General features: G+C 36.4%; 1 protein-coding gene across 1 annotated transcript in view; it reads right to left on the bottom strand.

Moving 5' to 3' along the window:
• Positions 1-23,660, bottom strand: part of LOC110091836 (serine/threonine-protein kinase BLUS1) — a 103,736-nt gene that overhangs the window by 47,431 nt on the left and 32,645 nt on the right. Inside the window, exons 9-12 of the mRNA XM_020816085.2 lie at positions 18,975-19,043; positions 18,752-18,823; positions 18,569-18,630; positions 17,786-18,061 (exon numbers count right to left, since the gene is read on the bottom strand). Coding sequence (XP_020671744.1) covers positions 17,786-18,061; positions 18,569-18,630; positions 18,752-18,823; positions 18,975-19,043 — 479 coding nt within the window. The remainder of the gene's footprint in view (positions 1-17,785; positions 18,062-18,568; positions 18,631-18,751; positions 18,824-18,974; positions 19,044-23,660) is intronic.

Here is a 23,660-nt window from a genome sequence, read left to right as displayed (position 1 = left end):
TTGAACTAAGGGTTAGCTCATTATTAGCTAAATTTTAATTCATTTGTTATCTTAATTAATGTAAATTTTATTATAGTTTTTATTTCTTAAATTTAAGTTTGTCTCTTGGGATTCCAAAATGACTTTTGGAATTCCAAGGTGTTTGTTTTCCCGTGCCTTGGCTTCCACGGGTTGGCTGTTTGTGTGCCTTGGCTACTTGGTTCTCACGGTGGGCTACTGGTTTTCCGAACTGGCGGCCTTCCCGTGGCTTTTGGCGCCTCGGTTCTATGCGGCCTCTTGGTTTCCCGTGGCTGCTTCTTCGGTTCCCTGGCCGGGCTATTTTCCCGTGAAAAGCATGGGGCTTTTCCGTGGCTTATGGTGTTTGGATTCCTATGGGAATTCAATTAGTGTGGTTGTTTGTATTCCCCCTTTCATACCTATAAATATGAGGGGTTATGTAATGTTTAAAAAAAAAGTGATAAGTTATTTTTGGAAAAGAAATCCTTGGGATTTTCTTGGAGAAGCTTGCGAGCTTTGTCCACCTTCTTCTTCCACCTCCTCTGGAAATCTTGCGAGCTCTTTCCACCCTTCTTCTCGGCTTTTAATCTCTTTCGTCTCTCCGCAAGTGACCACCTCACCTGTATCCCTCTTCTCAAAAGTAAGCAAGTTTAGGGTGTCTTGGTCAAGTCGAATTTGTAAGTTTCTTTTAATTTGAAATGTAAGAGTTTGTTCTTCCTATTATCTAGTAAGTGTGTCCCTATAATTAGCTAAGTGTTCGTTTTATTTCGTAGAAGTCCTGTTCTTTTTAGTCGGGTCTACTCTTTGTGGGCAGAGGTCCTCGGGTCCCCCATCCCCCGAATTTTTGCCCGCATCAGAATGACTGTAGGTTTTGTGAGCTTTGCTGACGCTGATCAGATTTTAAGTGCTATTGAGGTATCTTCTTTGGTGATGCCGCCCATAACTTTACTCTTATTTCATCTAATGTTTTTGCTATTGAGCTTCCCATGTTTGTTTCCCAGGCTGACCTTTGTTAAATTAATAGGTTTTAAAGGTAAATCCTTTTAATTGCAAGCAAGTAAAGGTTGCTGATGCAGTTTGTAGATCTCAGAAAAGGAAACAAACAATGGAAATCACTAAGTGCGGCTCAAGTACTGAGGATGGCTCTCTTCTTGCCTCAGGGGACGATGCAAATGTGCAAGGTATTCTTCCAAGGACAAAAGCTGTTTTTAATGTAGTTACCCCTCTTGCTCAAATGCCCTACAAAGATCAGCTAGAGCACAAGAGAAATTCACTGCTTCAAACACTGAAACGACTTGTAAGGAAAATTGTTAAGTTGTTTTCCCATATCTCATGTTACATTTACATTTCTAAATATTGCTTCTCATATGTGATATAATATATGCTCCCATCAATTAAGCATATTTTCTCCCATTCTTGTAGACTCGTAATGCACGCAAGGCTTGCCCAGATGCTGTTCCTCTTCCAGAATGGGTTTTGAAATCTAGAGAAATCGGTGAGTTTGATGGGCGTTTTGTGCTTTTTGTTGATTGCTTGTCTAGATGCTGTTCCTTTTATTCAGTTTTGTCTAACATCTGATATTTTGTAGATCTTATAGGAGAAGTCATTCAGTTATGGATTTTCTTCTAGCGTTACTGTCATTAAGGAGCCTTGTAACTCCTCGTTGCATATATTAAAGGATGATTGTTTTGTCCCCTCTATTTAATTTTTTTTTTTTGTAAGTTGGTGGTAACTAAAACCAAGTAATATATTTGGTTGCCTACTTTATTAATAGATTTTACTACTTTACATTATAACTTTTTTTCAAGAAATTAGAGTACGGTTAGCTCATTTTGCATTACTGAACCAATATCACATGTATTTATGGAATCTATGTTGCATCCATAAGATCAACTATTTTAGTTATCAAAACTGTAACTGTTCTTCTGCGGAACAGATATAAATATATTGAGGTATTTGTTTTCCTCAATCCATACCAAGAAATATATACAAAGGTTGAACTCATCATAAAAAATGATGTGCTGCTAACTTACCTTGAACTAAGACAAAATGAAAAGAAAAACTTAGAAAAACTCAACATATAGGAGAACAAACACTAGAAAAAATATTTATCTGCCAAATGCTTTCATCCAAGCCACGAAGGAAAATATATCCCACACAAAAGTATGTCAAATGAATGCTAGCATAATTGACAGGAATTGAAATCAACCAAAATATATGATCAACTAGCAATCGACAACAATAGATCTACCTACCCATTGGTATGAACTGAAGAGAAATAGCCTATATTAATGAAGTAAATACGCCTACTATATAAAAGAAACAAAGTTAAAGCAAAATAAAACCGCATATGAAAATCCACTTATTTAGTTAGTGAATTGTGCATCACTCTAGCGTATTTGTCATCTGCCTCTCTTGTTGTAGCAAAAGTGGAACATTGTTGAATAATGATTGGAAAGATCAAGCCTTTACTGTTGGCATTCACTTGTTTATGGGCTGCAAAATCTATGTTCTTCATGCTTGAGTGCTTAATTGCATGGTGTTTGGTCCTTTTTTTGAGTTTCTGCTTAATTTTAGAGCCACTTGTGTCCACGTGTAGGAGGGCTTCCAAGCAAACTTGAAGGAATACTAGAATCTCCACTTGTTAATGGTTATCGGAATAAGTGCGAGTTTTCAGTTGGATATTCTTTGGAGGGTAAACTGACTGTGGAGTTTATGCTTGGGAATTTCAGGTTGTCACACAAACATCAATTGCAGCACACTGCTAAATTAATACACAGCTGTTGACGCACATTTTCGTATCGACTCGACCACGATCGAGCCCGACCAAGCTCGATTGTGCTCAATTGACCCAATCGATCGTCGTCGATACAAAATCGACTCAAATTAAACTCAAATTTAATTAAATTAAACTCAATTTAATTTAATTAAAATCAAATCAAATTAAACCAAACCTCGTCGAGTGTCGTCGAGCCCACTTCGACGCAATTCGACACCGATACGAGTTCAATTTTATAAAATTAACTCGATCGGACCCAAATCGATCCAAGTCGGGTTCGATTCGAACTCAATTGCAGCCCTAATTTGTTAATTTGGGCTGAATTTGATTTTCAAAATAATTTTTGAGATCTAGGGCTGAGATTGAACTCCAAATCCCACCCAATTTCAAATCAATTGGGCAGCAATTCTATTGAAGTGGATTTGCTCTCATTTCTCACAACGAGGCAGAAGGATGGGACGGAACAGGAGCCTCGTTCGGCTTTGTGCTGGCGTCCCTAAGTGAACGAAAAGAGTGGGGAGCCTCATTCGGCTCCCCGTTTTGTTTTTCCGCCCGAATCCAACGAGCGAGAGAGAGCGGAAGCCAGAGGAGAAAACTCCTCTTCGCTCGGGCGGAACCCCTCCGTTCGAGCCCCCTTTCATGCGGATCCTCCGGCCGACCCCGTCTAGAGCTTCGGCAAAGCCTTCTGGGGTTCAGTCTCCTCCCGTTTGCCACATCTCTTGGAGCCTCCGGTCTCCAGGTTCGCTCCAAAGCCTACCACTTCCTCCATATTTGGGTTTGGCGTGGCATTCTTGTGGAAGAACACTTCTACTCTCTTCCTTCTTCGTTTCCGGCGACCTCGAGGTGAGTTGGAAGCTATTTGGAGCTTCCAAACAGCAAAGGAAGGCTTCTAAATCCCCCAAATAGCAGTTTGGAGCCTTCAAATCGGTTTGGACAGCGAACAACAACTTCCGGGAGCCTTCAAACAGTGAAAACTGCTGTCCTGAGTGCTTTGGACAGCAAATCCACCTCTCGGAGCGACTTGGACAGCGACTTTGGAGCTTGGACAGCGACTTTGGAGCTTGGATGGCGAGCCAGAACTTGGATAGGAGCGCTAGGACAACCCGGGAGAGGTATACCTTTGAAACTTAGTGAAACCTAGGGTCCCCCAAGGCCAATTGTTGTGTGGTTGATGCCTCCAAGCCTTAGGTCCTTAGAAACTTCAATTTTTGCTCTCCTAAAACCCTATCCCCGCTGTCCACTTGTTTAAATCATGGAAATCAAGTGATTTTCCATTATTTGCTCTCATATGAGAGCTAAAAGGATGACGGCAAGGCGGTGGGGCATCGAATTGGTGTTCAACGTCCCCATTTTTGCATGTTATATCATTCATGTCATATTTAGCGCTTTTACCTACGACCAAATCCTAGGTTTTGGTGGCTCATTCAATGTTCAATGAAGCGTAGGAACGTGGAGTCTCTTATCTAAGTGTGGAATATGTTAACATACCCCTAAAACTTGCATGTTATGACAAAACTAGCATATACATTTGATAGGGTTGCACCGCTATGACATACACGATTCCCTCTAAATTTACTAGATGTTCAAATATGCATTTCAATTATTTTTATGAAGTTGTGGGAGATTTTATGAGCATTATTGGTTCATGTTTCAAATCCCACAAACAATAGATTGATTGGAAGACATCGTTGAACTTCTCAAAATTTAGGAAGACAAAGCGAAATCTCTTTATTATGCGCTTTCATGTCTTAATGCTAAATTGAGCTTATATGAGTTATTGCCTTTTGAATGTTCGCTCTATGTCAATGGCTACGATATTCATGTATCTACAATTTGCAAAACCATAAATATGCCCACTAAACTCATGGATGCTTGCAAAGCATCCATGAGTTTAGTGGGCATATTTATGATTTTGCAAATTGTAGATACATGAACATCGTAGCCATTGACATAGAGCGAAGATTCAAAAGGCAATAAAGCAAAGATGGAGTGATCTATGGCTTCAAGGAGCTTATAGATTGCACCCCATCATATATTGGAGTTTGTTGGACATGTTTAGTGTAGTTTGAATGTTGACGGGTCAAGGATATTAACACATAACTTAGGCACTTGGTGAAGGCTTTCGAAAAGACAATCGAAAGCCTTCACCCCTAGGCTTCCCTTAGACTCTAGAAAACTAATTCTTATAGTCTATCCATAGGGCTTCCAATGACATTCTTTCTTATATCCTTAGGTTGCTTAGATGACACCATATGTTATCTTTCCAAGAAGAGTCGTAGGAGCAAGTCCACCCTCTCCAACCTCTCAAATCATGCCAAAATTGATTTAGAGATCGTTGCAATGAGTTGGGAGTTCTCCAACAAAATCTTCCCTTCTCCATGGATAGTGGTTTGGAGCACCTCAAGGCTCCAAACACTTCATTGCATGAAACATTTTGACTTAGGGCCAAAATCCTAGGTTCGTGGCATTTTGTTTGTTGATATAAAATCAACAAACATTTGTCATTTCCCATTTATTTGAGACATTTTGGAGCTTCCTCAAGGCCCCCAAAATATCCCATTGACTTCAACCATCAAGACTTTAGAAACAAATCCTAAGTCACCTCCCTTTTGTTGATACAAAAAATCAACAAATAGATGCACTTCCATATGTGATATTTTGGAGCCTCTCTAAGCTCCAAATGTCCATCATGTGGATTGCTTGGGCTTGAGACCAAACTCTTAAGCTCTCCTATTTTGTTTGTTGGAGCTCTAACCCACAAACATTACTTTCATGTGTGACATTTTGGAGTCTTCCCAAGCTCCAAACGTTCCCTTACATGAACCATGAAGATTGTAGGAAACAAATCCTAAGTCCCCTTTCCTTTTGCTAACAACACGAAGTTAGCAAATGAACTTTTCTCCCTTCATATATGATGATTCGGAATTCTCTAAAATTCCAACCTATCATTATATGGAAGTCTTGTATCTTATAGCCAAAAAAAGTCTAAGTTACCTCTTTCTTTCATTTGAGACACAAAGATCAATGAAAGAATTTCCTCTTTAGGCTTAGGATTCTAAACCTAGACTATTTCATTTGCCTAACCTATATAGGTAGATGACTTCCTCAATTTGTAGTTGCAAAACTACAAATTACATCTCTTATGCAATGATATTTGGAGTACCCCCAAGCTTCGGACATGTCATTGCGTAAATTCTTTCCAACTTGGAACCAACTTCCAAGTTCTCCCATTTTGTTTGTAGGCACAAGAAGCCAACACAAAATCCTTTCATGTATAATAATTTGGAACCTCCAAAACTGCAACCAACATCTTTATATGGTCCTAAGCCTTAGAAATAAACTCTAAGTCACCAATCCTTCGTTTGTTGTAGCAAAGTCAACAAACAATTATCATCCCTCTCATGTGTATTGATTGGAATCTCCTCAAGGTTCCAAATATATCATCACATGACTTTTTAACTTGCCTTGGGAGCTATCTCCAATCTCCCCACATATAGGGTTGTAAATTCTTGAACTTGAGATTAAGATATCAAGTTCTCCCTTCTCATTTGCTTAGCCACTATTTAGGCAAATGAATGCTCTTCCTTGGGCACCCAATGTCCAAGGAATTCCGTTTCAACATGCAATCCAAAGTTTGCTTGTCGCTTCTCTCTTCTACAACTTAAGAGTTGTAGAAAGTCTTCTCATTCTCTCCTAAACTCAAATTTAGGAGAATGATCATTCCCCTTTGAACACCAAATGTTCAAGGACATTCATGAATGTGTAACCCCTAAGGTGCACTTTCCCTCCTTTTTCTCAAAACCAAGTGTAGAAAATCACTCCATTCACTTAGCATAAATTGAGTGAATGTATGTCATTCTCTTTTGAACACCAAATGTTCAAAGGGATTCCTCTAACTTGCAACCTACAAGTTGCACTTCACTTCCCCTTTCCTACAACTTTAATGTTGTAGGAAATCATCTCATCCTCCCCTTCCTATAATCCAAAAATTGTAAGAAATTATCCCATTCTCTTAAGGTCCCAAATTAAGAGAATGTACACCTTTCTTTGAACATTAAATGTTCAAAGAATGCTCATGAGGTTGTAACCCCCAAGTTGCATCCACTTCCCTTTTCTCCTCCAATTTGCAATCCCTAAGTTGCACTTTGGACCACCTCTTTTCCTACAAGCCTAAATTGTAGGAAATCTCCAAACTCCCCTTCATTTGTCTAGCTTCAAATTAGGCAACTGAATTTGTTTCTTTGAACATCAAAAGTTCAAGAGACATTTATGAATTTGCAACCCACAAGTTGCATGTTCTTTCTCTCATTTCTACAACTCAAAAGTTGTAGGAATTCCTCTCATCCTATTGACTCAAATTGGATGGGTGAATGTCCCTTTCTTCGAACACCATATGTTCAAAGAAAATCCTCCACTTTGCAACCTTCAAGTTGCATTTCTCCCTTTCTTCTCTACAAACCAAATTTATAAAGAAATTTCCTTTCTTTCTACAACTCGAAAGTTGTATGAAAATTTCATTCATTCAACCCATGTTGAGTGAATTAGACACTTGAAAATCATCTATTTGTTGAATCAAAAATCAACAAGTAGTCCAATCCAAAAGTTATCTATTTGTTAAACCAAATTTGACAAATAATTTCATGTTAAGTAAAGGAGTCAAAATTCCTAGCTTTCTTCTAACTCTCCTCCAATTTTAAAGTTGTAGGAAATTTTCATTCTCTTTAGCTCCAAAAGCTAGAGGGAGTTCTCCTACATTTAGCCCAAAAGCTAAATATTGGATTCCTATCTCTCTCTTCTTAGCTCCAAAAGCTAAGGAGAATCCCTGAACATGTAGCTCAAAAGCCACATGTTTGATACTTTCTCCTTAGACCCAAACTCTAGGAGGACCCTTAGTGTGACATACCACGCAAGCCTCACACACTTAGGTGCACAACCCCTTAGGCATGCTAGGATTATGATTTTTCTTTGTGTGCGCATGTAATATATGTTGTGGAGTGATTACCTTTTGGATTGTTTGCGTTGTGGGCACTTGCCCTTAAGTGGTTAGTATAGAAAGATATAAATGTTTTTTTGTGCAGGTGGCCATGTCCAAGAAGGAGGTAAATGTCATGATTATGTTAATGATGTTTGCTTGCAGACGCTGCTTAAAACCCCCCAAGAGGCATGGCCAATAGGGTAGAAGCAGGTGCCTAGCATTTAGCACTCTAAGTGCTAGGCCAATTTTGGGATGATTACATGCTTATTATATAAACTGCTTCTTGACTATGTTTTGTAGGTTTGAGTCTTTTTCTATTTTATATCATGTATTTGATAGAAGTAGGATGTAAAACTTGTGGGGGTTTGGAGCAAAAGATGGGAGCGAAATGGGAAAGATGTACATTTTTGGAGATGAAGCTCAAATATCTTTTGTAAAGCTTGAAGACCCCACAAGTAGTCTGTAATAAATTTAACTGGGTTGTATAATGGCAGGCAACTCAGCTGTCAAACATGTCTGTAATAACTTGGGACTCTATCTACATTTATTGCACTTTATTTATATACAAAAGCATGTGTTGTTTGTTTACTGGGTGTGCAATAGAACAACATGTCTTTCCTAGGTTTCTTCTATTTACTTTATTTGGGTGTGGCCTGGACTCTATTGCGTTAGGCTCTTAGGATAAAATAAATCTTCTACCCCTTAACATGTAAGCAAATCTAAAAAAAATGAAATTAGGCTCCATGATTTTCTATTAAAAGAAAATTTGAATGGCTCTCTTTCGAAAAGCCAAGTTTTCCAAAAAAAACTTAAAACAAACATGCAGAGCCCAACAAGTGTCTCATGTAGAAAAGCCTTCACATAAAGATTAGATAACAAAAAATCTTTCTTTTTGTGAGTCAGCATCTGCATACCCACATAATTAGGCATCTTGGCCTAAAAGCCAAGTTATAAGCCCAGCCTTCTAAATAAAAACAACCATTCACTCTGCATTTGCATTGAAACTAAGACACGTGGTTTTAAAAGCAATTAGGAGGGTTTAGCTGGTAGTCCCTTTCAGGCGGGATAGTAAATCCAGAGTTGGACAGATTATGCCTCATGTGAGGTGTAATTTGTAAGTCTCTTTTGCACTCGTTAGATTTAAGTTCGAGGCATGGTTTAAAATTACGCAATATGAGGCTCGCCTTGAGGCCCGCCTTTGTGCAATTCAAGTAAAAAATGCTTCGATGCTTACGCCTTGAGTTTTTTTTTTGAGGTTTACGCCTCAACTTGGTTGAGGCCCGCCTTGAGGCCCGCCTCGCCTCACGCTATATATATTAAAACTTTTGCCTCACGCTATATATATTAAAACTTACATAAATCTTGAAGTAAATACCAGACATTGGACTCTATAGTAAAGGAGGCACGGGAGAGAGAAGTTCATCATAATGATGATTCAAATGAAGAACCCCTTAGTGATGACAATGTTAATGACTTATGAGTTCTTATCTGATATGTCATTATTATTTGTTTTTGAAAATTGGAATTATATGTTAATGAAAAGAATACTTGGATTTGGGAAAGATATAATTTTGAGTTGAATTGTATTTCATGTTGTCTTATTATTGGGACATTTTGATTTCAATTCATATCTTATACTTTTTTATGTTTTATATTATTCACTCATTAGTATATAAAAAATTTATTATTTTATGTTTACGCAATCTTTTGATTTTGAGGCTTACGCCTCGCCTCACGAATGAAAAACGCCTCAATACCCAAATACGCAATTTTAAACATTGGTTCGAGGCACTACCTGTCGGTAGTCCTCACCTTAGTTTTAGGATCCGAGGCATTGGTTGATTCCAAATCACCCTATAAGCTCTCACATTTCGGGCAATTCCTCCAACATGTGTTGTTGGAACGTAAGCCCCAACTTTTTAATTAAAATATCAACTTAAAGCAAAATTAGATCTCTAAAATGTAAAGCCCAACATATGATAGTTTGAGCACCTCTGAGATCTCTCAGAATCAAGTGCTCCTACTTCACCTACCTTAGCTCTCATTCCAAAATCTGATTCCAAGTTGATCAACTTCTTCCTTGAAATTTCTAAATGACCAAACCCTTTTGCCAAGACTTTCATGGACTTTCAAAATTTAAACATTAGTCAATATTTGAATGACTCTCAAAATGAAGAAAACCACTAGTTTAATCAAAAGTTTTCTTAAAGCAAAGTTTGGGATGTAATTAACCATAGGGGCAGCCCCTATGGGACGTTTGTACCCCAGAAATAAAATAAACCTCATTCGACCAAACATCAAGTGGGGGAATCTCTGTTAATAATTGTAAATTTTATTATTAAATCCATAAGGAAATGATATTTTTATCCTTCGGGGTAATATGTCTTGTTCTTATGCCGTACTCAATGATAAAATATACAATCCGTTTGAAGATACAAAAATTCTCCAACAACAGCAGAATATTATGTCATGTAATTTTAAAAAAAAAATTATAACTGCTTTTATAAATACACTAGTTATAATGAAAAAAAATTTACAAATGCATTGCTTTTAATTTACTCTGGATATATCTAACCAAACAAAGGAAACAGTTCTCCTGTGTTTACTTTGCTGACAACCAAACAGCCTCAAAGTATTTGGAATGCACTACATTCACTTTACACTGCGTTTACTTTGTTGGCAACCAAACAGCCCCTAAGTGAAAGATGGTGTAATTTCAAAATTTTAAATGTCAATTTTCCAATACCCAAGCTCCATGCTGCTACTATACACCTGATATAACGTATATATGGTTACAATGTATCTGATCGATCACTAGCCTTAATTGAAAGTTCTCCCTCATTATCGGGAGGGATAATTAACTATAGGGGCTTGCGCCTATAGGAAATCAGAACTCAGATCATAAAGTCCTCGTAAAATGAGGTTGAAATCTTTGGGTAGTGTCTTATCTACAAATCCATTTGTCTTCCAAAATTTACCCTGGAACTTAATCGGTTATAACTCCCCCAAAGAAAAAACATAGCGGGCGAAGGCCGGGGCCGAATTTTCGGAGCCCACAAACTATAACGAGGAAGCGATCCGTTCTAAGTCATTTTTATAGGTAGTTATATAAAAGATTGCAAGGGATGAAACAAGGGAGCCAAAGTGTGCAAGAATACTTTCAAGAAATGGAAAGAGCAATAATTAGAGCTAATGTAGAGGAAGATCCTGAGGCCACCATGGCAATATTTCTACAAGGGTTGAATCCAGAAATTCAAGAATGCGTGGAGCTAAAACATTATGTGGAAATTGAAGATATGTTGCACGTGGACATAATGATAGAAAGTCAAATCAAAAGAAAAGAATGATCCCGAGCAGCCTCCTACCCCGTCCACCACTCTTGGAAACCCAACTTTCCTAGAAAGGAAGATCGGCCATAGCTACTTGTACAACTCAAGCCTCACTTTGAGCACAGAGCGGAGGGCAGCCGTCCACACGATCCTGAAGGCAAAATTGAACCTTTTTTGCATCGTAACCGTGATATAAAATGTTTTAAATATCAGGGCAGGGGCCACATTGCTAGTCAATGCCTAAACAAGCATCTCATGATAATGAGAGACGAAGGGGAAGTGGAAACAGACGAAGAAAATGACTGCATAGAAGAAAATCCTACTACACCTCAAGAAGGTGAGGAATTCACTATCCAAGGAGACTTTTTGGTGGCAAGAAGAGCTCTTAATATACAAGCCAAAGAAATAGAGGAAACACAACGAGAGAACCTTTTCTGCACAAGGTGCTTTGTCAGGGATAAGGTATGTAGTTTAATTATTGATGGTGGTAATTGCAATGTTTAAAATTGTGTATTCGGGTATTGAGGCATTTTTCATTCGTAAAGCGAGGCGTAAGCCTCAAGGCGTTTTGAGGCGTAAGCCTCAAAATCAAAAGATTGCGTAAACATAAAATGATAAATTTGTTATATACTAATGAGTGAATAATATAAAATATAAAAAAGCATAAGATATGAAGTGAAATCAAAATATCTCAATAATAAGACAACATGAAATATAGTTCAACTCAAAATTTTATCTTTCCGAAATCCAAGTATTCTTTTCATTAACATATAATTCTAATTCCCAAAAATAAATAGCAATGACATATCACATAAGAACTCATAAGTCATCAGCACTGTCAGCACTAAGGGATTCTTCATTTGAATCATTATTATGGTGAACTGCTTTCTCCCCTTCCTCCTCTCCTATAGAGAGTTCAATGTCGGGCATTTACTTCAAGATTTATGTAAGTTTTAATATATATAGTGTGAGGCGTAAGCCTCATGCCAGTGAGACGAGGCAGGCCGCAACCAAGTTGAGGCGCAAGCCTCATAAAAAAAAAAAAAACTCGTGGCGTAAGCATCGAGGCGTTTTTTACTGGAATTGTGCAAAGGTGAGCCTCATATTGCGCAATTTTAAACCATGTGTAATTGTACTAATGTAGCTGGCACTACTATGGTCACAAAATTAGAGTTATCCACATTTAAACATCCTAAGCCCTAAAAGTTATAATAGTTGAATGATACTAGAGAAGTAAAGGTAAATAAACAAGTGTAAGTTGCTATTAAAATTGGAAATTATAAAGATGAAGTTTTATGCGATGTTGTTCCTATTGAAGCATGACATATACTTCTAAGTCGTTCATGGCAATTTGATAGAAAGCTTTTGTATGATAATTTTACTAATAAATATTCATTTATGCTTAACCAACAACTTATTACTCTTCTGCCATTAACTCCTTAACAAGTTGCTAAGGATCAATTGAAGCTAAACAAGAACATGATAGCAAAAAAAGGGAAATCACTTCAGGTTTGAAACAAAATTAAGAAGAAAAATCTTGCATTATTGCCAATAAAAGTGAAATCAAACAAGCTTTACAACTCCAGCAACCCCTCCTATTTCTTATATATAAAGGCAATTATTTGTGCACTAATGACTTGGTCGGAACCCTTCCAAACAACATTATTTTTCTTCTGCGGGATTATGAAGACGTGTTTACCACCAATTCAGGGAATTAAGCACCAATTTGACTTTATACCTGAAGCCACTCTTCCCAGCCAACTTGCTTATAGAAGCAACCCCGAGAAATCAATAATATCATGAACATACAGGCGGATGAGGAAAGAATTTTGATTTGAGGGCAAATCCTTCTCAAGAGAAAAGGAATGATACAATTCAAACTAACGGACAAGGAATTCCCACTCAAATTACTGCTGGTGATCTACACGCGTGCTAAGTCACTAAGGCGGAGAGGAAGTTAGTGGTCTGCTAACCCAACTTTACGCCCACGAGGACCTAAAAGGGCTTGTTATTAATAACATGGTCAGATCATTAGATGTTAATCTCCTCCAATTGATTAATTAGTTCTTTGATAGGGGTATTTTAGTTATTTATATCTTATTTCTACATTTTGAAGTTAGACGGATTTTATGTAAACTTTATAAACTTGCCTATTTAAAGGCCATAGGAATGAGAACTGGGGCAAATTTTGGTGGATCAATTCAGTGAATTATTTTCTAAGTGTTGCTGCACTTAAGGGCCCCTCTTGGAGTCTCCAAGAACCCCCCTCCCTTCTTCCAGGTTCAGCCGAAACCTTTCTTTCCTCCCTCTCTTTCTCTCAACCGCAGGTTTTGTATTGGAAAATCCAAGCTCCAGTCCTCCCCAGCCCTCCTGCCATCTAGCCCAAACCCCATTCCTTCTCACCCTTCCCCTTGCCGCTGGCCAATACAAGCAAGCCAGCTTCCAGGTTCAGTTAAGCCAGCCCTGCCCACTTCTACTGCAAAGAATCTGCGGCTTTCAAGAACTGCACCTTCCTCCAGTTTTTCAGCCACTGCTCTCAGGTTCTGTTCTTGGAGTCTCCAAGAACCGCATCTCATCTTCCCTCCACCTCTCAGCCATCCAGCCAGGTCTCTGTAAGATGGAGATAATTCTTCTTCTCTCAGAATTCTGCAACGGGTAGAATTCCTGAACTCTCTCAGCCTTCAAATCTTGCAAGTCAGCTAGCAAGAAACACCAATTGCAGCCTTCAGAAACCTTCCGATCTCAGAATTTCGTGAGACTGAATTCCAGAAAAACATTCTCAGTTCTCAGAACATGCAGATTCAGCAGCCAAGAACTTCATTCTCTCAGGTTTTTGTGAACCGGTTTCCTGTTTTGACCTAAACTACCGGTAAGATCATATCATTTGTTTTCCCTTTTTTTTTTTTTTTTTTTTTTTTTAAAAAATTTTTTTTTTTTTTTTTTTGTAATGCAAAATCCAAGGGAATTTAGAATAATGAAAGGAGATCTGAGACATGTACAAAATAAACTAAGCTATTTATAAATAAACTTCAAGTTCAATATGTTATTCCTTCACTACTCAATCAAATGGAAGATCAATGATTTTTGGTAGAGGTTATCCAATAATACAAGTTGAATGCTTGATTTGGTAACTTTTTTCTTCAACACTATTTTACTTTCTCCAAAATTGCTATTGGTTTCACTATGTACTTGATTTAATTCAGATTAAATACAATCTGAATTTCTAAGTCTATGATTTTCAATTATTTATATGATTTTTTTCTTCTGGATTTCTAAATTTCATTTCAAGTAGAAAGCTATTGCATTGTCATCTAGGTTGAATTACTTGTGTTTGACTTTTTTCTAAGTGTTCATAAAAAAAAGAGTTTGCAATACATGAATTTTTATGTTCACATGATTTTGTGTATCCCAGGTTGGAGTAGCTCAAGTGGAAGATAAAATTAGAAAGAGTCGCCTTAGATGTTTTGGTCAAATAAAACGGCGGCCTTCTGATGACCCGATTAAGAAAGCAGATGTAGTAGATTTGACTAATGTTAAGAAAGGTATAGGTAGACCCAACTACCTAGTTAGAAAATATTAGAAATGACCTTTCTTTATTAGAATTAGAAGAGCATTTGACTCTTAACATGACACAATGGAGAAAAAGGAATCGTGTGGCCAACCCCACATTGGGATAAAGGCTTGTTGTTGTTTTTGTTGTATGATTTTGTGAATCCCATGGTAGATCTACATTAACAAAACACTAGACCCATATATGTTAAACATTACAAGAAATTATTGCATTTTATAATCTTTTAAATAGGTTATGATGACTAAGAATATATAGCTGACTATCAGCACCATTAGCCTCACCCAAAATTTTTGAGGTCAGCTTTATAAATCCTCATTTTCCATCCACTCCTAGTATACTCCACTTGGGCTATTTGCAAATAACACTAATCTCTCAACTATTTCACTAAAACTCTTACCAATTAGAACTTTGTCACCTACAAAATACATAGACCCATATATCTCAATTTTAATATAATTTGTTAGCATCCCCAACAACAATAACAACAATATCAAGCCTTTATCCCATCACTTGGGGTTAGCTACATGAATATTTTTTCTCGATTGTGTCTTTTTAAGAGTCCAACTCTCATTAAAATCTAATAAAGTATGGTAATTTCTAATATTTTCTAAAGGACTTTTTAAGTCTACCTCTAACTTTCTTAACATAAGCCAAATCTAATACATCTACTCTCCAAATCAGGTCATCGAGAGGCAAATGTTTAATGTGACCAAACCATCTAAGGCAACTCTCTCTAATCTTATTTTCCATTGGAGCTATTCTAACCTTTTCACATAAATGCTTGTTTCATATTCTATCTCTAAGAGTAAAGTCACTCATCCATCTAAGCATCCTCACCTCTGCAACACATAACTTAATATTTTGGTTCTCTTTTAATGGCCAACATTCTACGTCATAAAGGAATGCAGGTCTCACCACCATCTTATAGAATTTTCCCTTAAGTTCGGGGGTACTTTTCTATCACCAAATAAGCCCGATGCATTCCTCCAATTCAACCATCCAAGAATTCTTCGAATAATATCCCCATCTATTTCACCATCACTCTAAAAAATAGACCCAATATGTCTAAAACATGTACTCTTATTAATGACTTGATTGCCCAGAGTCACAATCCCCCCACTAATCTATTACTACTAAAATTACGCTCCATGTATTCAGTTTTGGATCTACTCAAATGAAAACCTTTAGACTCTAAGGTTGCCTCCATAATTCAAGTTTACCAACAACTCCCCCTCTAGTCTTATCAATAAGAAGAATATCATCATCAAAAAGCATACATCAAGGTGCATCCTCTTGCAAATGTCTAGCAAAGGAAAAAGATATGGGCTTAAAGTTGATCCTTGATGTAATCCAACTGAAATAGAAAAATTATTGGTCAAACCACCTTGTGTTTAAACACAAGTAACAACTCTTACATACATATCCTTAATGACATGAATATAAGCATTATAACCTCTTTCTTTTCTAAAACTCTCCATAACACTTCTTTGGAAACTTTATCATATGTTTTCTTTAAATCAAAAAATATCGTATGCAAATCCTCCTTATTCTCTCTATACTTCTCCATCAAACCTCTCAATAAATGTATAGCTTCCATAGTAGACCTACATGGCATGAATCCAAATTGATTTTGAGAAACAGTAGTAACACGTCCTAACCTGTGCTCAATAACTCTCTCCCATATTTTTAAAATATGACACATTAACTTAATTCCTCTATAATTTGCACACTCTTGTGCATCATCTTTATTTAAAAATAGAAATCAACACTCCACTTATATGGCATCTTTTTTGTCATCAAAATAATATTGAGAAGTTTCATAAGCCAAGAATTTCCTTCCTCTCTTAAGCATTTCCACACCTCTATTGGAATATCATTCGATCCAACATCTTTTCCACACTTCATTTTTTTTAAATCTCTCTAACTTAGATTTTACTAATATGCCGATAAAAACAAAAATCTCTATTTTCATTTATGGTGCTAAGATCACTAAAACAATCGTATTCTCACAATCTTCATTGAAAAGCTTATCAAAATATTTCATTCACCTTTGTTGAATATCCTCTTCCAATAAAAATCACTTTTTAATCTTCATCCTAAATACACTTCACTGTAACTAAATCCTTATTTCTCCTATCTTTTTGCTTGGCTAACTTATAAATATATATTTCACCCTCTATATTATCTAATCTATAATATAAATTCTTTGTGTCGCATATTGCTATCTTAGACTCCTTACGGGCCACTTTATAACTTTTCCATTTTTTAGAGTTTTTACATTTAAACTAATTTTTATAACAAAGCTTCTTATTTTTTATCTTTCCTTGTACATTATTCCACCACCAACTACTTTTACTATTAAAAATTTTTTATTTAGATACTCCAAACACATCCTTTGTAATATTATTAATAGCACTAACTATTTTTTCTCATATAACATTAGCTTCCTCATGCACAAACAAAATCATAAAATCATAAATATTACTTTCAAAAATACTTTTGTTAGTATTCTTTAAATGCCCTCGTTTAATCCTAGAACAACATTTTACTTTATTTTTCATATTTTGATCATTCATTATAAAGTCCAAAACTATTAAGCAGTGTTAAATACATAAATTTTAAATTGAAATAACTTTACAATCTTTGCAATCTAAACGAATTATTTTTCTTATAAGAAAATTATCAATCTGAATTTTATTATATCATTCTTATAAGTGATGAGCATCCCCATTAAAAAAAATCCCTATTAACCCAAAAAAAGAATCCTAAGAATATATCACAAACAAACATAAAAAACCATAATCACAATTCACCTTAGTTCCAACTTTTAAAAATTGCTAAATTCTACCATTAAAGCATTTTGTAGTCATGTCTTCCAATCCCATTCACTGTGCCGATCAGACATATAACGAAACCAAAAAAGCCATGTAAATGGCTAGTTTACACTTCTCATCTTTCCATTCACAACATCACTGACATACGCACAAAAACTAAATAGGTTACTTTTTGTTCAAATAAAAAAGTAGCAGGCTTATTTCAAAAGCTGTATTTTATTGAACTTGATAAAATAAACAAATATATAATATGACAAAAGCACTTGAAACAGAATTTGAAATCAAATAAAGGAGCTGAACCTTTCAGAGGTCCGACCCCTTTCTGAAGAATTGTTATGCATACTAGAAGGTAAAAGAGGACCACTGTAGGTTTGGTGCTTTTTCCCAACTTGACTTTTCCATCTCGGTTCAAAATCCTGCTTAGAAGTTGATGGTATTGAATCATTTTTCAACCTGACCTTGTTGGATATGTCGATATCTTCTTGATTAGCAAAGTCAAATGAATCTTTTTCGTGATGCTCATATTTTTTTATTGCACCATCAGCACCAGAACATTCTTCTTCAATCTTGTTTGATCTGCACAATTTAAATGAGCTATAAAAAAAAAAAAATAGATAAGAAAAGAACAATACTCCAAAGATTTGGAAAACAAGACTCTGTCTTCAGTATCACAGAGCAGAAACGTGATTCAATATTATCATTACATCGACTATTAGAAGGATATATCATCCAGCTATGGAAGTGATTCATGGACAAATCAAAGATTTTGCATATGAACTTTTCAGAAAATGAGCAGATTTTATTTTATTATTTTATGTTTGCAGCATTTTGTAGCTTATATCCATCTGTTCTCAAATCAAGAAAAATCAAAGCATGCAATACTTGAAATAATTTCACAGCTAAATCTTGAGAACTTTCGTAAAATTTTACTATTTAGAAGGAACCTAAAAAATTAAAAACCAAATAAATAGTGACAGGAGTAGACATTTTCTGACTCTTAAGCATTATTGCAAGCACCAGAAAAGAGCATAAAACTTGATAACATAGAATAAATAACTCCATGATATAAACAAGAAAGCTCGCCTGTAGCCAATTTCATCATCAGCTAATGGTTTTTCTACAGCAGATCCAGGAGTGGATTCATCCTGTTGACAACAAGGAAAGTTTATGTAGGAAATCTTCTCTGTTTTTTCAACGTCAAACAAACATACATATTAGCGATAATCTTATAGAAAATGTACTTAAAGATAATAAAAATATCAAAACCTCATTGTTGATGAAATGCCGTAGGCTTAAATTATCTTCTTTAGCTTCAGCAAAATCTTCATCATCCTGAATCTACAATAATTCTTCAGAAATCAGTAAAAGCATGAATCACTCGAGTAACAGGTTAACCACAAGACTACAACACTAATGACTCCAGTCTGGCAGAATTTAAACAAAATAGTATTTGGCGTCATGAATAAGAAAATTTAAACAAACGGCATACCAGTGACGCTTGGGCCTTCAAATCCTCAATATCAAAATTCCATGCACTGACTCCTCGCTGATACTCACTCTATCAAGAAAACCAAGAAATATGTCAGATGAAATATATAATAGACCAACAAGAAACAGGAGTCCACCATCCTGTAACCGTGCAAAAAACATGAGAAAATGGAGGACTAAAAGCTTGTGATTAGAGGACAGAGAGCTGCAGGTTTCTCCTAGAACTTCGCTGGACATTGGGGGAGATCTACTAAAAACTTCTGGGAATTAGGTGAAAGAAATATGAAGGGACAGATATTATTATATTCAAAGCAAAAGAAGAAAGAATATTACAGGAACATATTCAACTAGCCTCTTCTATAACATCTGTCTCAAAAATAGAAGTTTCTGCTTTGCAAGTCCAGGAAGATGTCATATGGAAGCAATTTTTGCATTCAAATGAATAATCAAAAAGTATAAATAGAAGAGAAATAATCTTGATATGATTTTTATTCAGCTTGTGAAAATGTATGACCAAGTATCATGAGAACTATTTTGATCTACATTAAAGTTAAAAAAGCATGTATCAAAGGCATATTAAAGCTATTAAAACCTTAATTAAAAATAATTGTAGAGTGACAAAAAAATTTCCAATTATAATAGCATTACATGAAAAAACAGCATCGTGCACATATCATTTTGTATAGGTCATGGAAATGCTTCAAAGTGAGGTGCTTTAGTATATGCTTTTCTCAGATGAGATGGTACTGCCAGGCAAGGCTTTTACCGCTTGCCTTTACCGAAATAAGTAAAAAAAATAGAACATTTAGAGAAAAGGTTAAAAAGATAAATAGCTTAGAATTAGTAGAACAAAAGTCACATACATGATATACAATTTTAATGGCTATGACATTAACAAGTATTAGTAAATATTAGTAGAAGATAAACCAATACTCATTTGTTATATGTTTAAGTATCTTGATGTATTATATAAAAGAATGAGCATATGGATGAGGTATAACTTCTAGAATTAGAGTTGGATGACTAAAATATATAAAGTATCTAAAGAATAGAGGATGTTATGGATACTTATGTAATATTAAGCATTTAGACCAACTAAATTGCATGGACATCAATGTTGAGCAGTAAAATGGTCATTGATAGTTAGATTCGGCATGGAGGTGTTTGCTCAAGAAAAAAGACGCTTCAGCATGAATCCCTCTTTGCAGACTTAGGATTTCATTCTCTTTAAAGCAGATTGTAGTTAACCAGATTTCCTCTGAAGATTGTATCAGGGTTTAGTTAGATCTAGGTCCTTAGTTCCTATAAGCGCAAGTTCTGATAGTTAATTACCCTTTTTACTGCGTAAGAGAAAACTCTCGATTAAAAATGAATAATTTTAGGTATTTTAATCTCGTTTGTAGGGGGATGGATGAAGACCCAATCAAGATCCCATAGTTCCATCATCTTGGGAATATCATAGGTTTCAGTCTACCAACACTAGTGATCATTGATCGTAGTGTCCAGAGAATCTGATTAGCAGCCATGTGTTGCCTCCTTTCAAAGATCTCTAGTAGACTGAGGTGAATAGATGTGGGTTATAGTTTTATGATGGTTTGACGTTTACATCTATTAGAACACCAAGTGATTGATTTAGTTTAGGATTTATGGCTTCGTTTATAAGTTACCAAGTCGAACGAATTGGTTCGGGGCTTAGAGCTCCATTTAAAAGTTGCCCAAGCTTTAGGTTTTAGAATAGGGTTTATAGCATTGTTTAGAAGTGTGGGCTCCGAAAATTCGGCCCCGGCCTCCGCTAGCTTTTTCTTTTTATTGGGCGAGGGAGTTTTAACTGATAGATTCGGGGGTAAATTTTGGAAGGCAGATGGGTTTGTAGATAAGACACTACCCAGAGATTTCGCCCTGATTTTGTGAGAACTTTATGATCTGAGTTCTGGTTTCCTATAGGCGCAAGCCCCTATAGTTAATTACCCCTCCCGATCACGAGAGAGAACTTTCGATTAAGGCTAGTCGATGATCAGATATGTAAAGTATACGCGTTATCTGGCATATAGTAGCAGCATTGGGTATTGAGATTTGATGTGTTTAGAGGCTTGGAAATTTGGGAATTTGAATGATTGATATTTGAAAATTTGAAGGTTTTTTATATTTAAAATAAAAATTTCACCATCTTGCACTTAAAGCGGATGGTGGGGGAATGGATGATAGACCCGATCAAGATCCCATGGTTCCGTCGTCCCGGGTCATCGTGGTCCCTGGTCTACTTAGTCAAAGGAGGTAGTCGACCCAACCTGACAGAAGGATCCTTGTCGGCAGCCATGGGTTGCTTCGTCCAAGGGGACCTTGTAGACCAGAGTTGGATATTTGCCTAAGGGGACAAATTTGAATCCACCTTAGCTAACAGAGGGCTTTGTGCCCTATCGATCATATCATATTGATTCATATCTCAAGGATTTGAAGCCAATAATGAACGTAATGGCGCTGGCCATAACCGGTATTTCTTGGTGCCATTTGGCGGCAAAACCACTCAGTTCAGAAAGCCCCGGGTCATAACCGTTTATCCTGCGATGCCATTTGGCGGCAAACCGCCGGTTAGAGGACATGTACCACGTCCTTACTGGCAGGAGATTGTTTGAGAATAGATCCTAGTGATATTTTCGACCAGGCATTTAGCTCTTTTGTAAGCTGAAGTAAATTTTGATTTATCCACCCGGCAAATTGTTGTGGAGGGTGGATGGATTTTGCTTTAAGTAGTTTGATGGATTTATTTCGATTTTGAATATTTTTTGGATTTTAGTGATTTTGGATTTTGTGGAGTTTTGGATTTTTATGGGTATTTTGGGTGGAGCTTTGGAATATTTGAAATGGACTGTGGTTATTTGGGTGACATTTGAAAATATTTGGAAACCCCTTCGATTGAGACCTTCATTCAACACGGTCATCATCGAGGTGATCGATGTCATTTTTCTTTATGGATTAACCCTGTCAACTCGATCAAGCTATTAATCGAGGATCAGGTTTCTCGTAGGCTTTATGCCTTTATTTAGTGAATTCTTTTGATTATAGGGCTTGAAGGCCTAATATAAATGTATTAAAACAAATATACTGGTCACCACAATCGTATAATTATTTGATGATTCGAACCCTGTCAACTTCTATTGACCCGTATAGAAGGATCAGTGGTAGCCAGGATGAACCGATGTTCTAAAGAAGTTGGTGGTTCTATAAGACCTATTATGTCGATACCCCAGCTTAAAAATGGTCATGACGCTGCTGTAGGATGTAGCGGATTGGGAGGTCGATGCATGATGTCTCCATGCACTTGACATTGATGACATTTCTTAGCATGATCAATGCAATCTTGAATCATACTTGGTCAATAGTATCCCATACGTTTGATTTTGATTTTTATTTTTGGCCCAGATTGGTGTGCACCACACAATCCTTCGTGAACTTCACTTATGACTTTTTGGGATTCATCGGGACCCAAACATTGTAGCCACATTTGATCAAATGATCTACGATATAATATATCATTCAAGAAAGCATATCTTAATGCTTTTCGTGATATTTGAGAAGATATGAATTTATTTTCGGGTAATCTCCCTTCTTTGAAATATCTAATGAATAGATCTCTCCAATCATTTTCATCAGATATAGTCAAGCTCTCTTGCATTTCTTTCATTTCATCATTTTGTATAATGGATGGAGTTAATGCATGCATGTTTTGAATAGTTATAAGAATTGGATCCTTATGTAGATTTGCTAGTTCTTTAGCTAACTTTGCCAGCGCATCGGCTTTTCCATTTTCACTACGTGTAATCCTTGCGAGAGTTACCTCAGGAATTTGTTGTAGGAGTTTCTCAATTTTCATATTAACCGCCAATTCAAGACCCGCTATTAAAGCCTCATATTCAACCTCATTATTGGTGCGAGGCTCTGTTAAGCTATAGGAATATCAGAGTATTCATTTTTATTGTGTAATGAATATAAGGTCAATGCCCACTTGGATAGTCGGAATTTTAGGTAGCCTTGCTGGTTTTATTGATGAAGGCCCATCGAAATAGAGCTCCCATTCTTGCGGATTTTCTCCTTCCACTTCAAGTGTTTGCTCATATGGTTGTTCATCGTTGAGTGGAGAATCTGCAGGTAAAGGTTGGGCTACTAGAAAATCAGCTAGAGTCCGTCCTTTCACCATTTTTTGTGGCATATATGTTATGTCAAATTGCATTAGCAAGACAACCTATTTAACTAGATGACAAGTGAGAGTCGGTCTAGTCATTAGAAATTTTATTGGATCCACTTTAGATATTAAAGTGATTTTATGGGATAACATATAATGTCGTAGTTTTTGAGTGGCAAAGATCAATGTTAGGCATTGTTTTTCAATTGGTGAATATTTAAATCTTGCCCCTATTAAACGTCGACTGATATAATAATAGGCATTTTCTTTGTCATCTTCATTTGTTTGTGCTAGCAATACTCCGAGTAATTCTTCAAGAGCAGTTATATATAGGATTAAGGGTTTCCCTGGGATTAGGGCAGCAAGGATAGGAGGATTCAACAGATATTGCTTTATGCTATTAAATGCCTCTTGACAAGCATCGTCACACACAAAAGAAGTATCTTTCTTCATAAATCGTGAAAAGGGTTGGCATCTACCTGAAAAATTAGATATAAATCTTCGGAT

This window comes from Dendrobium catenatum, unplaced genomic scaffold, assembly GCF_001605985.2.
Source record: "Dendrobium catenatum unplaced genomic scaffold, ASM160598v2 fragScaff_scaffold_231, whole genome shotgun sequence".
Taxonomy (NCBI): domain Eukaryota; kingdom Viridiplantae; phylum Streptophyta; class Magnoliopsida; order Asparagales; family Orchidaceae; genus Dendrobium; species Dendrobium catenatum.
The sequence above is the reverse complement of the archived record's forward strand: the minus strand, read 5'-3'. Positions and strand labels throughout refer to the sequence as shown.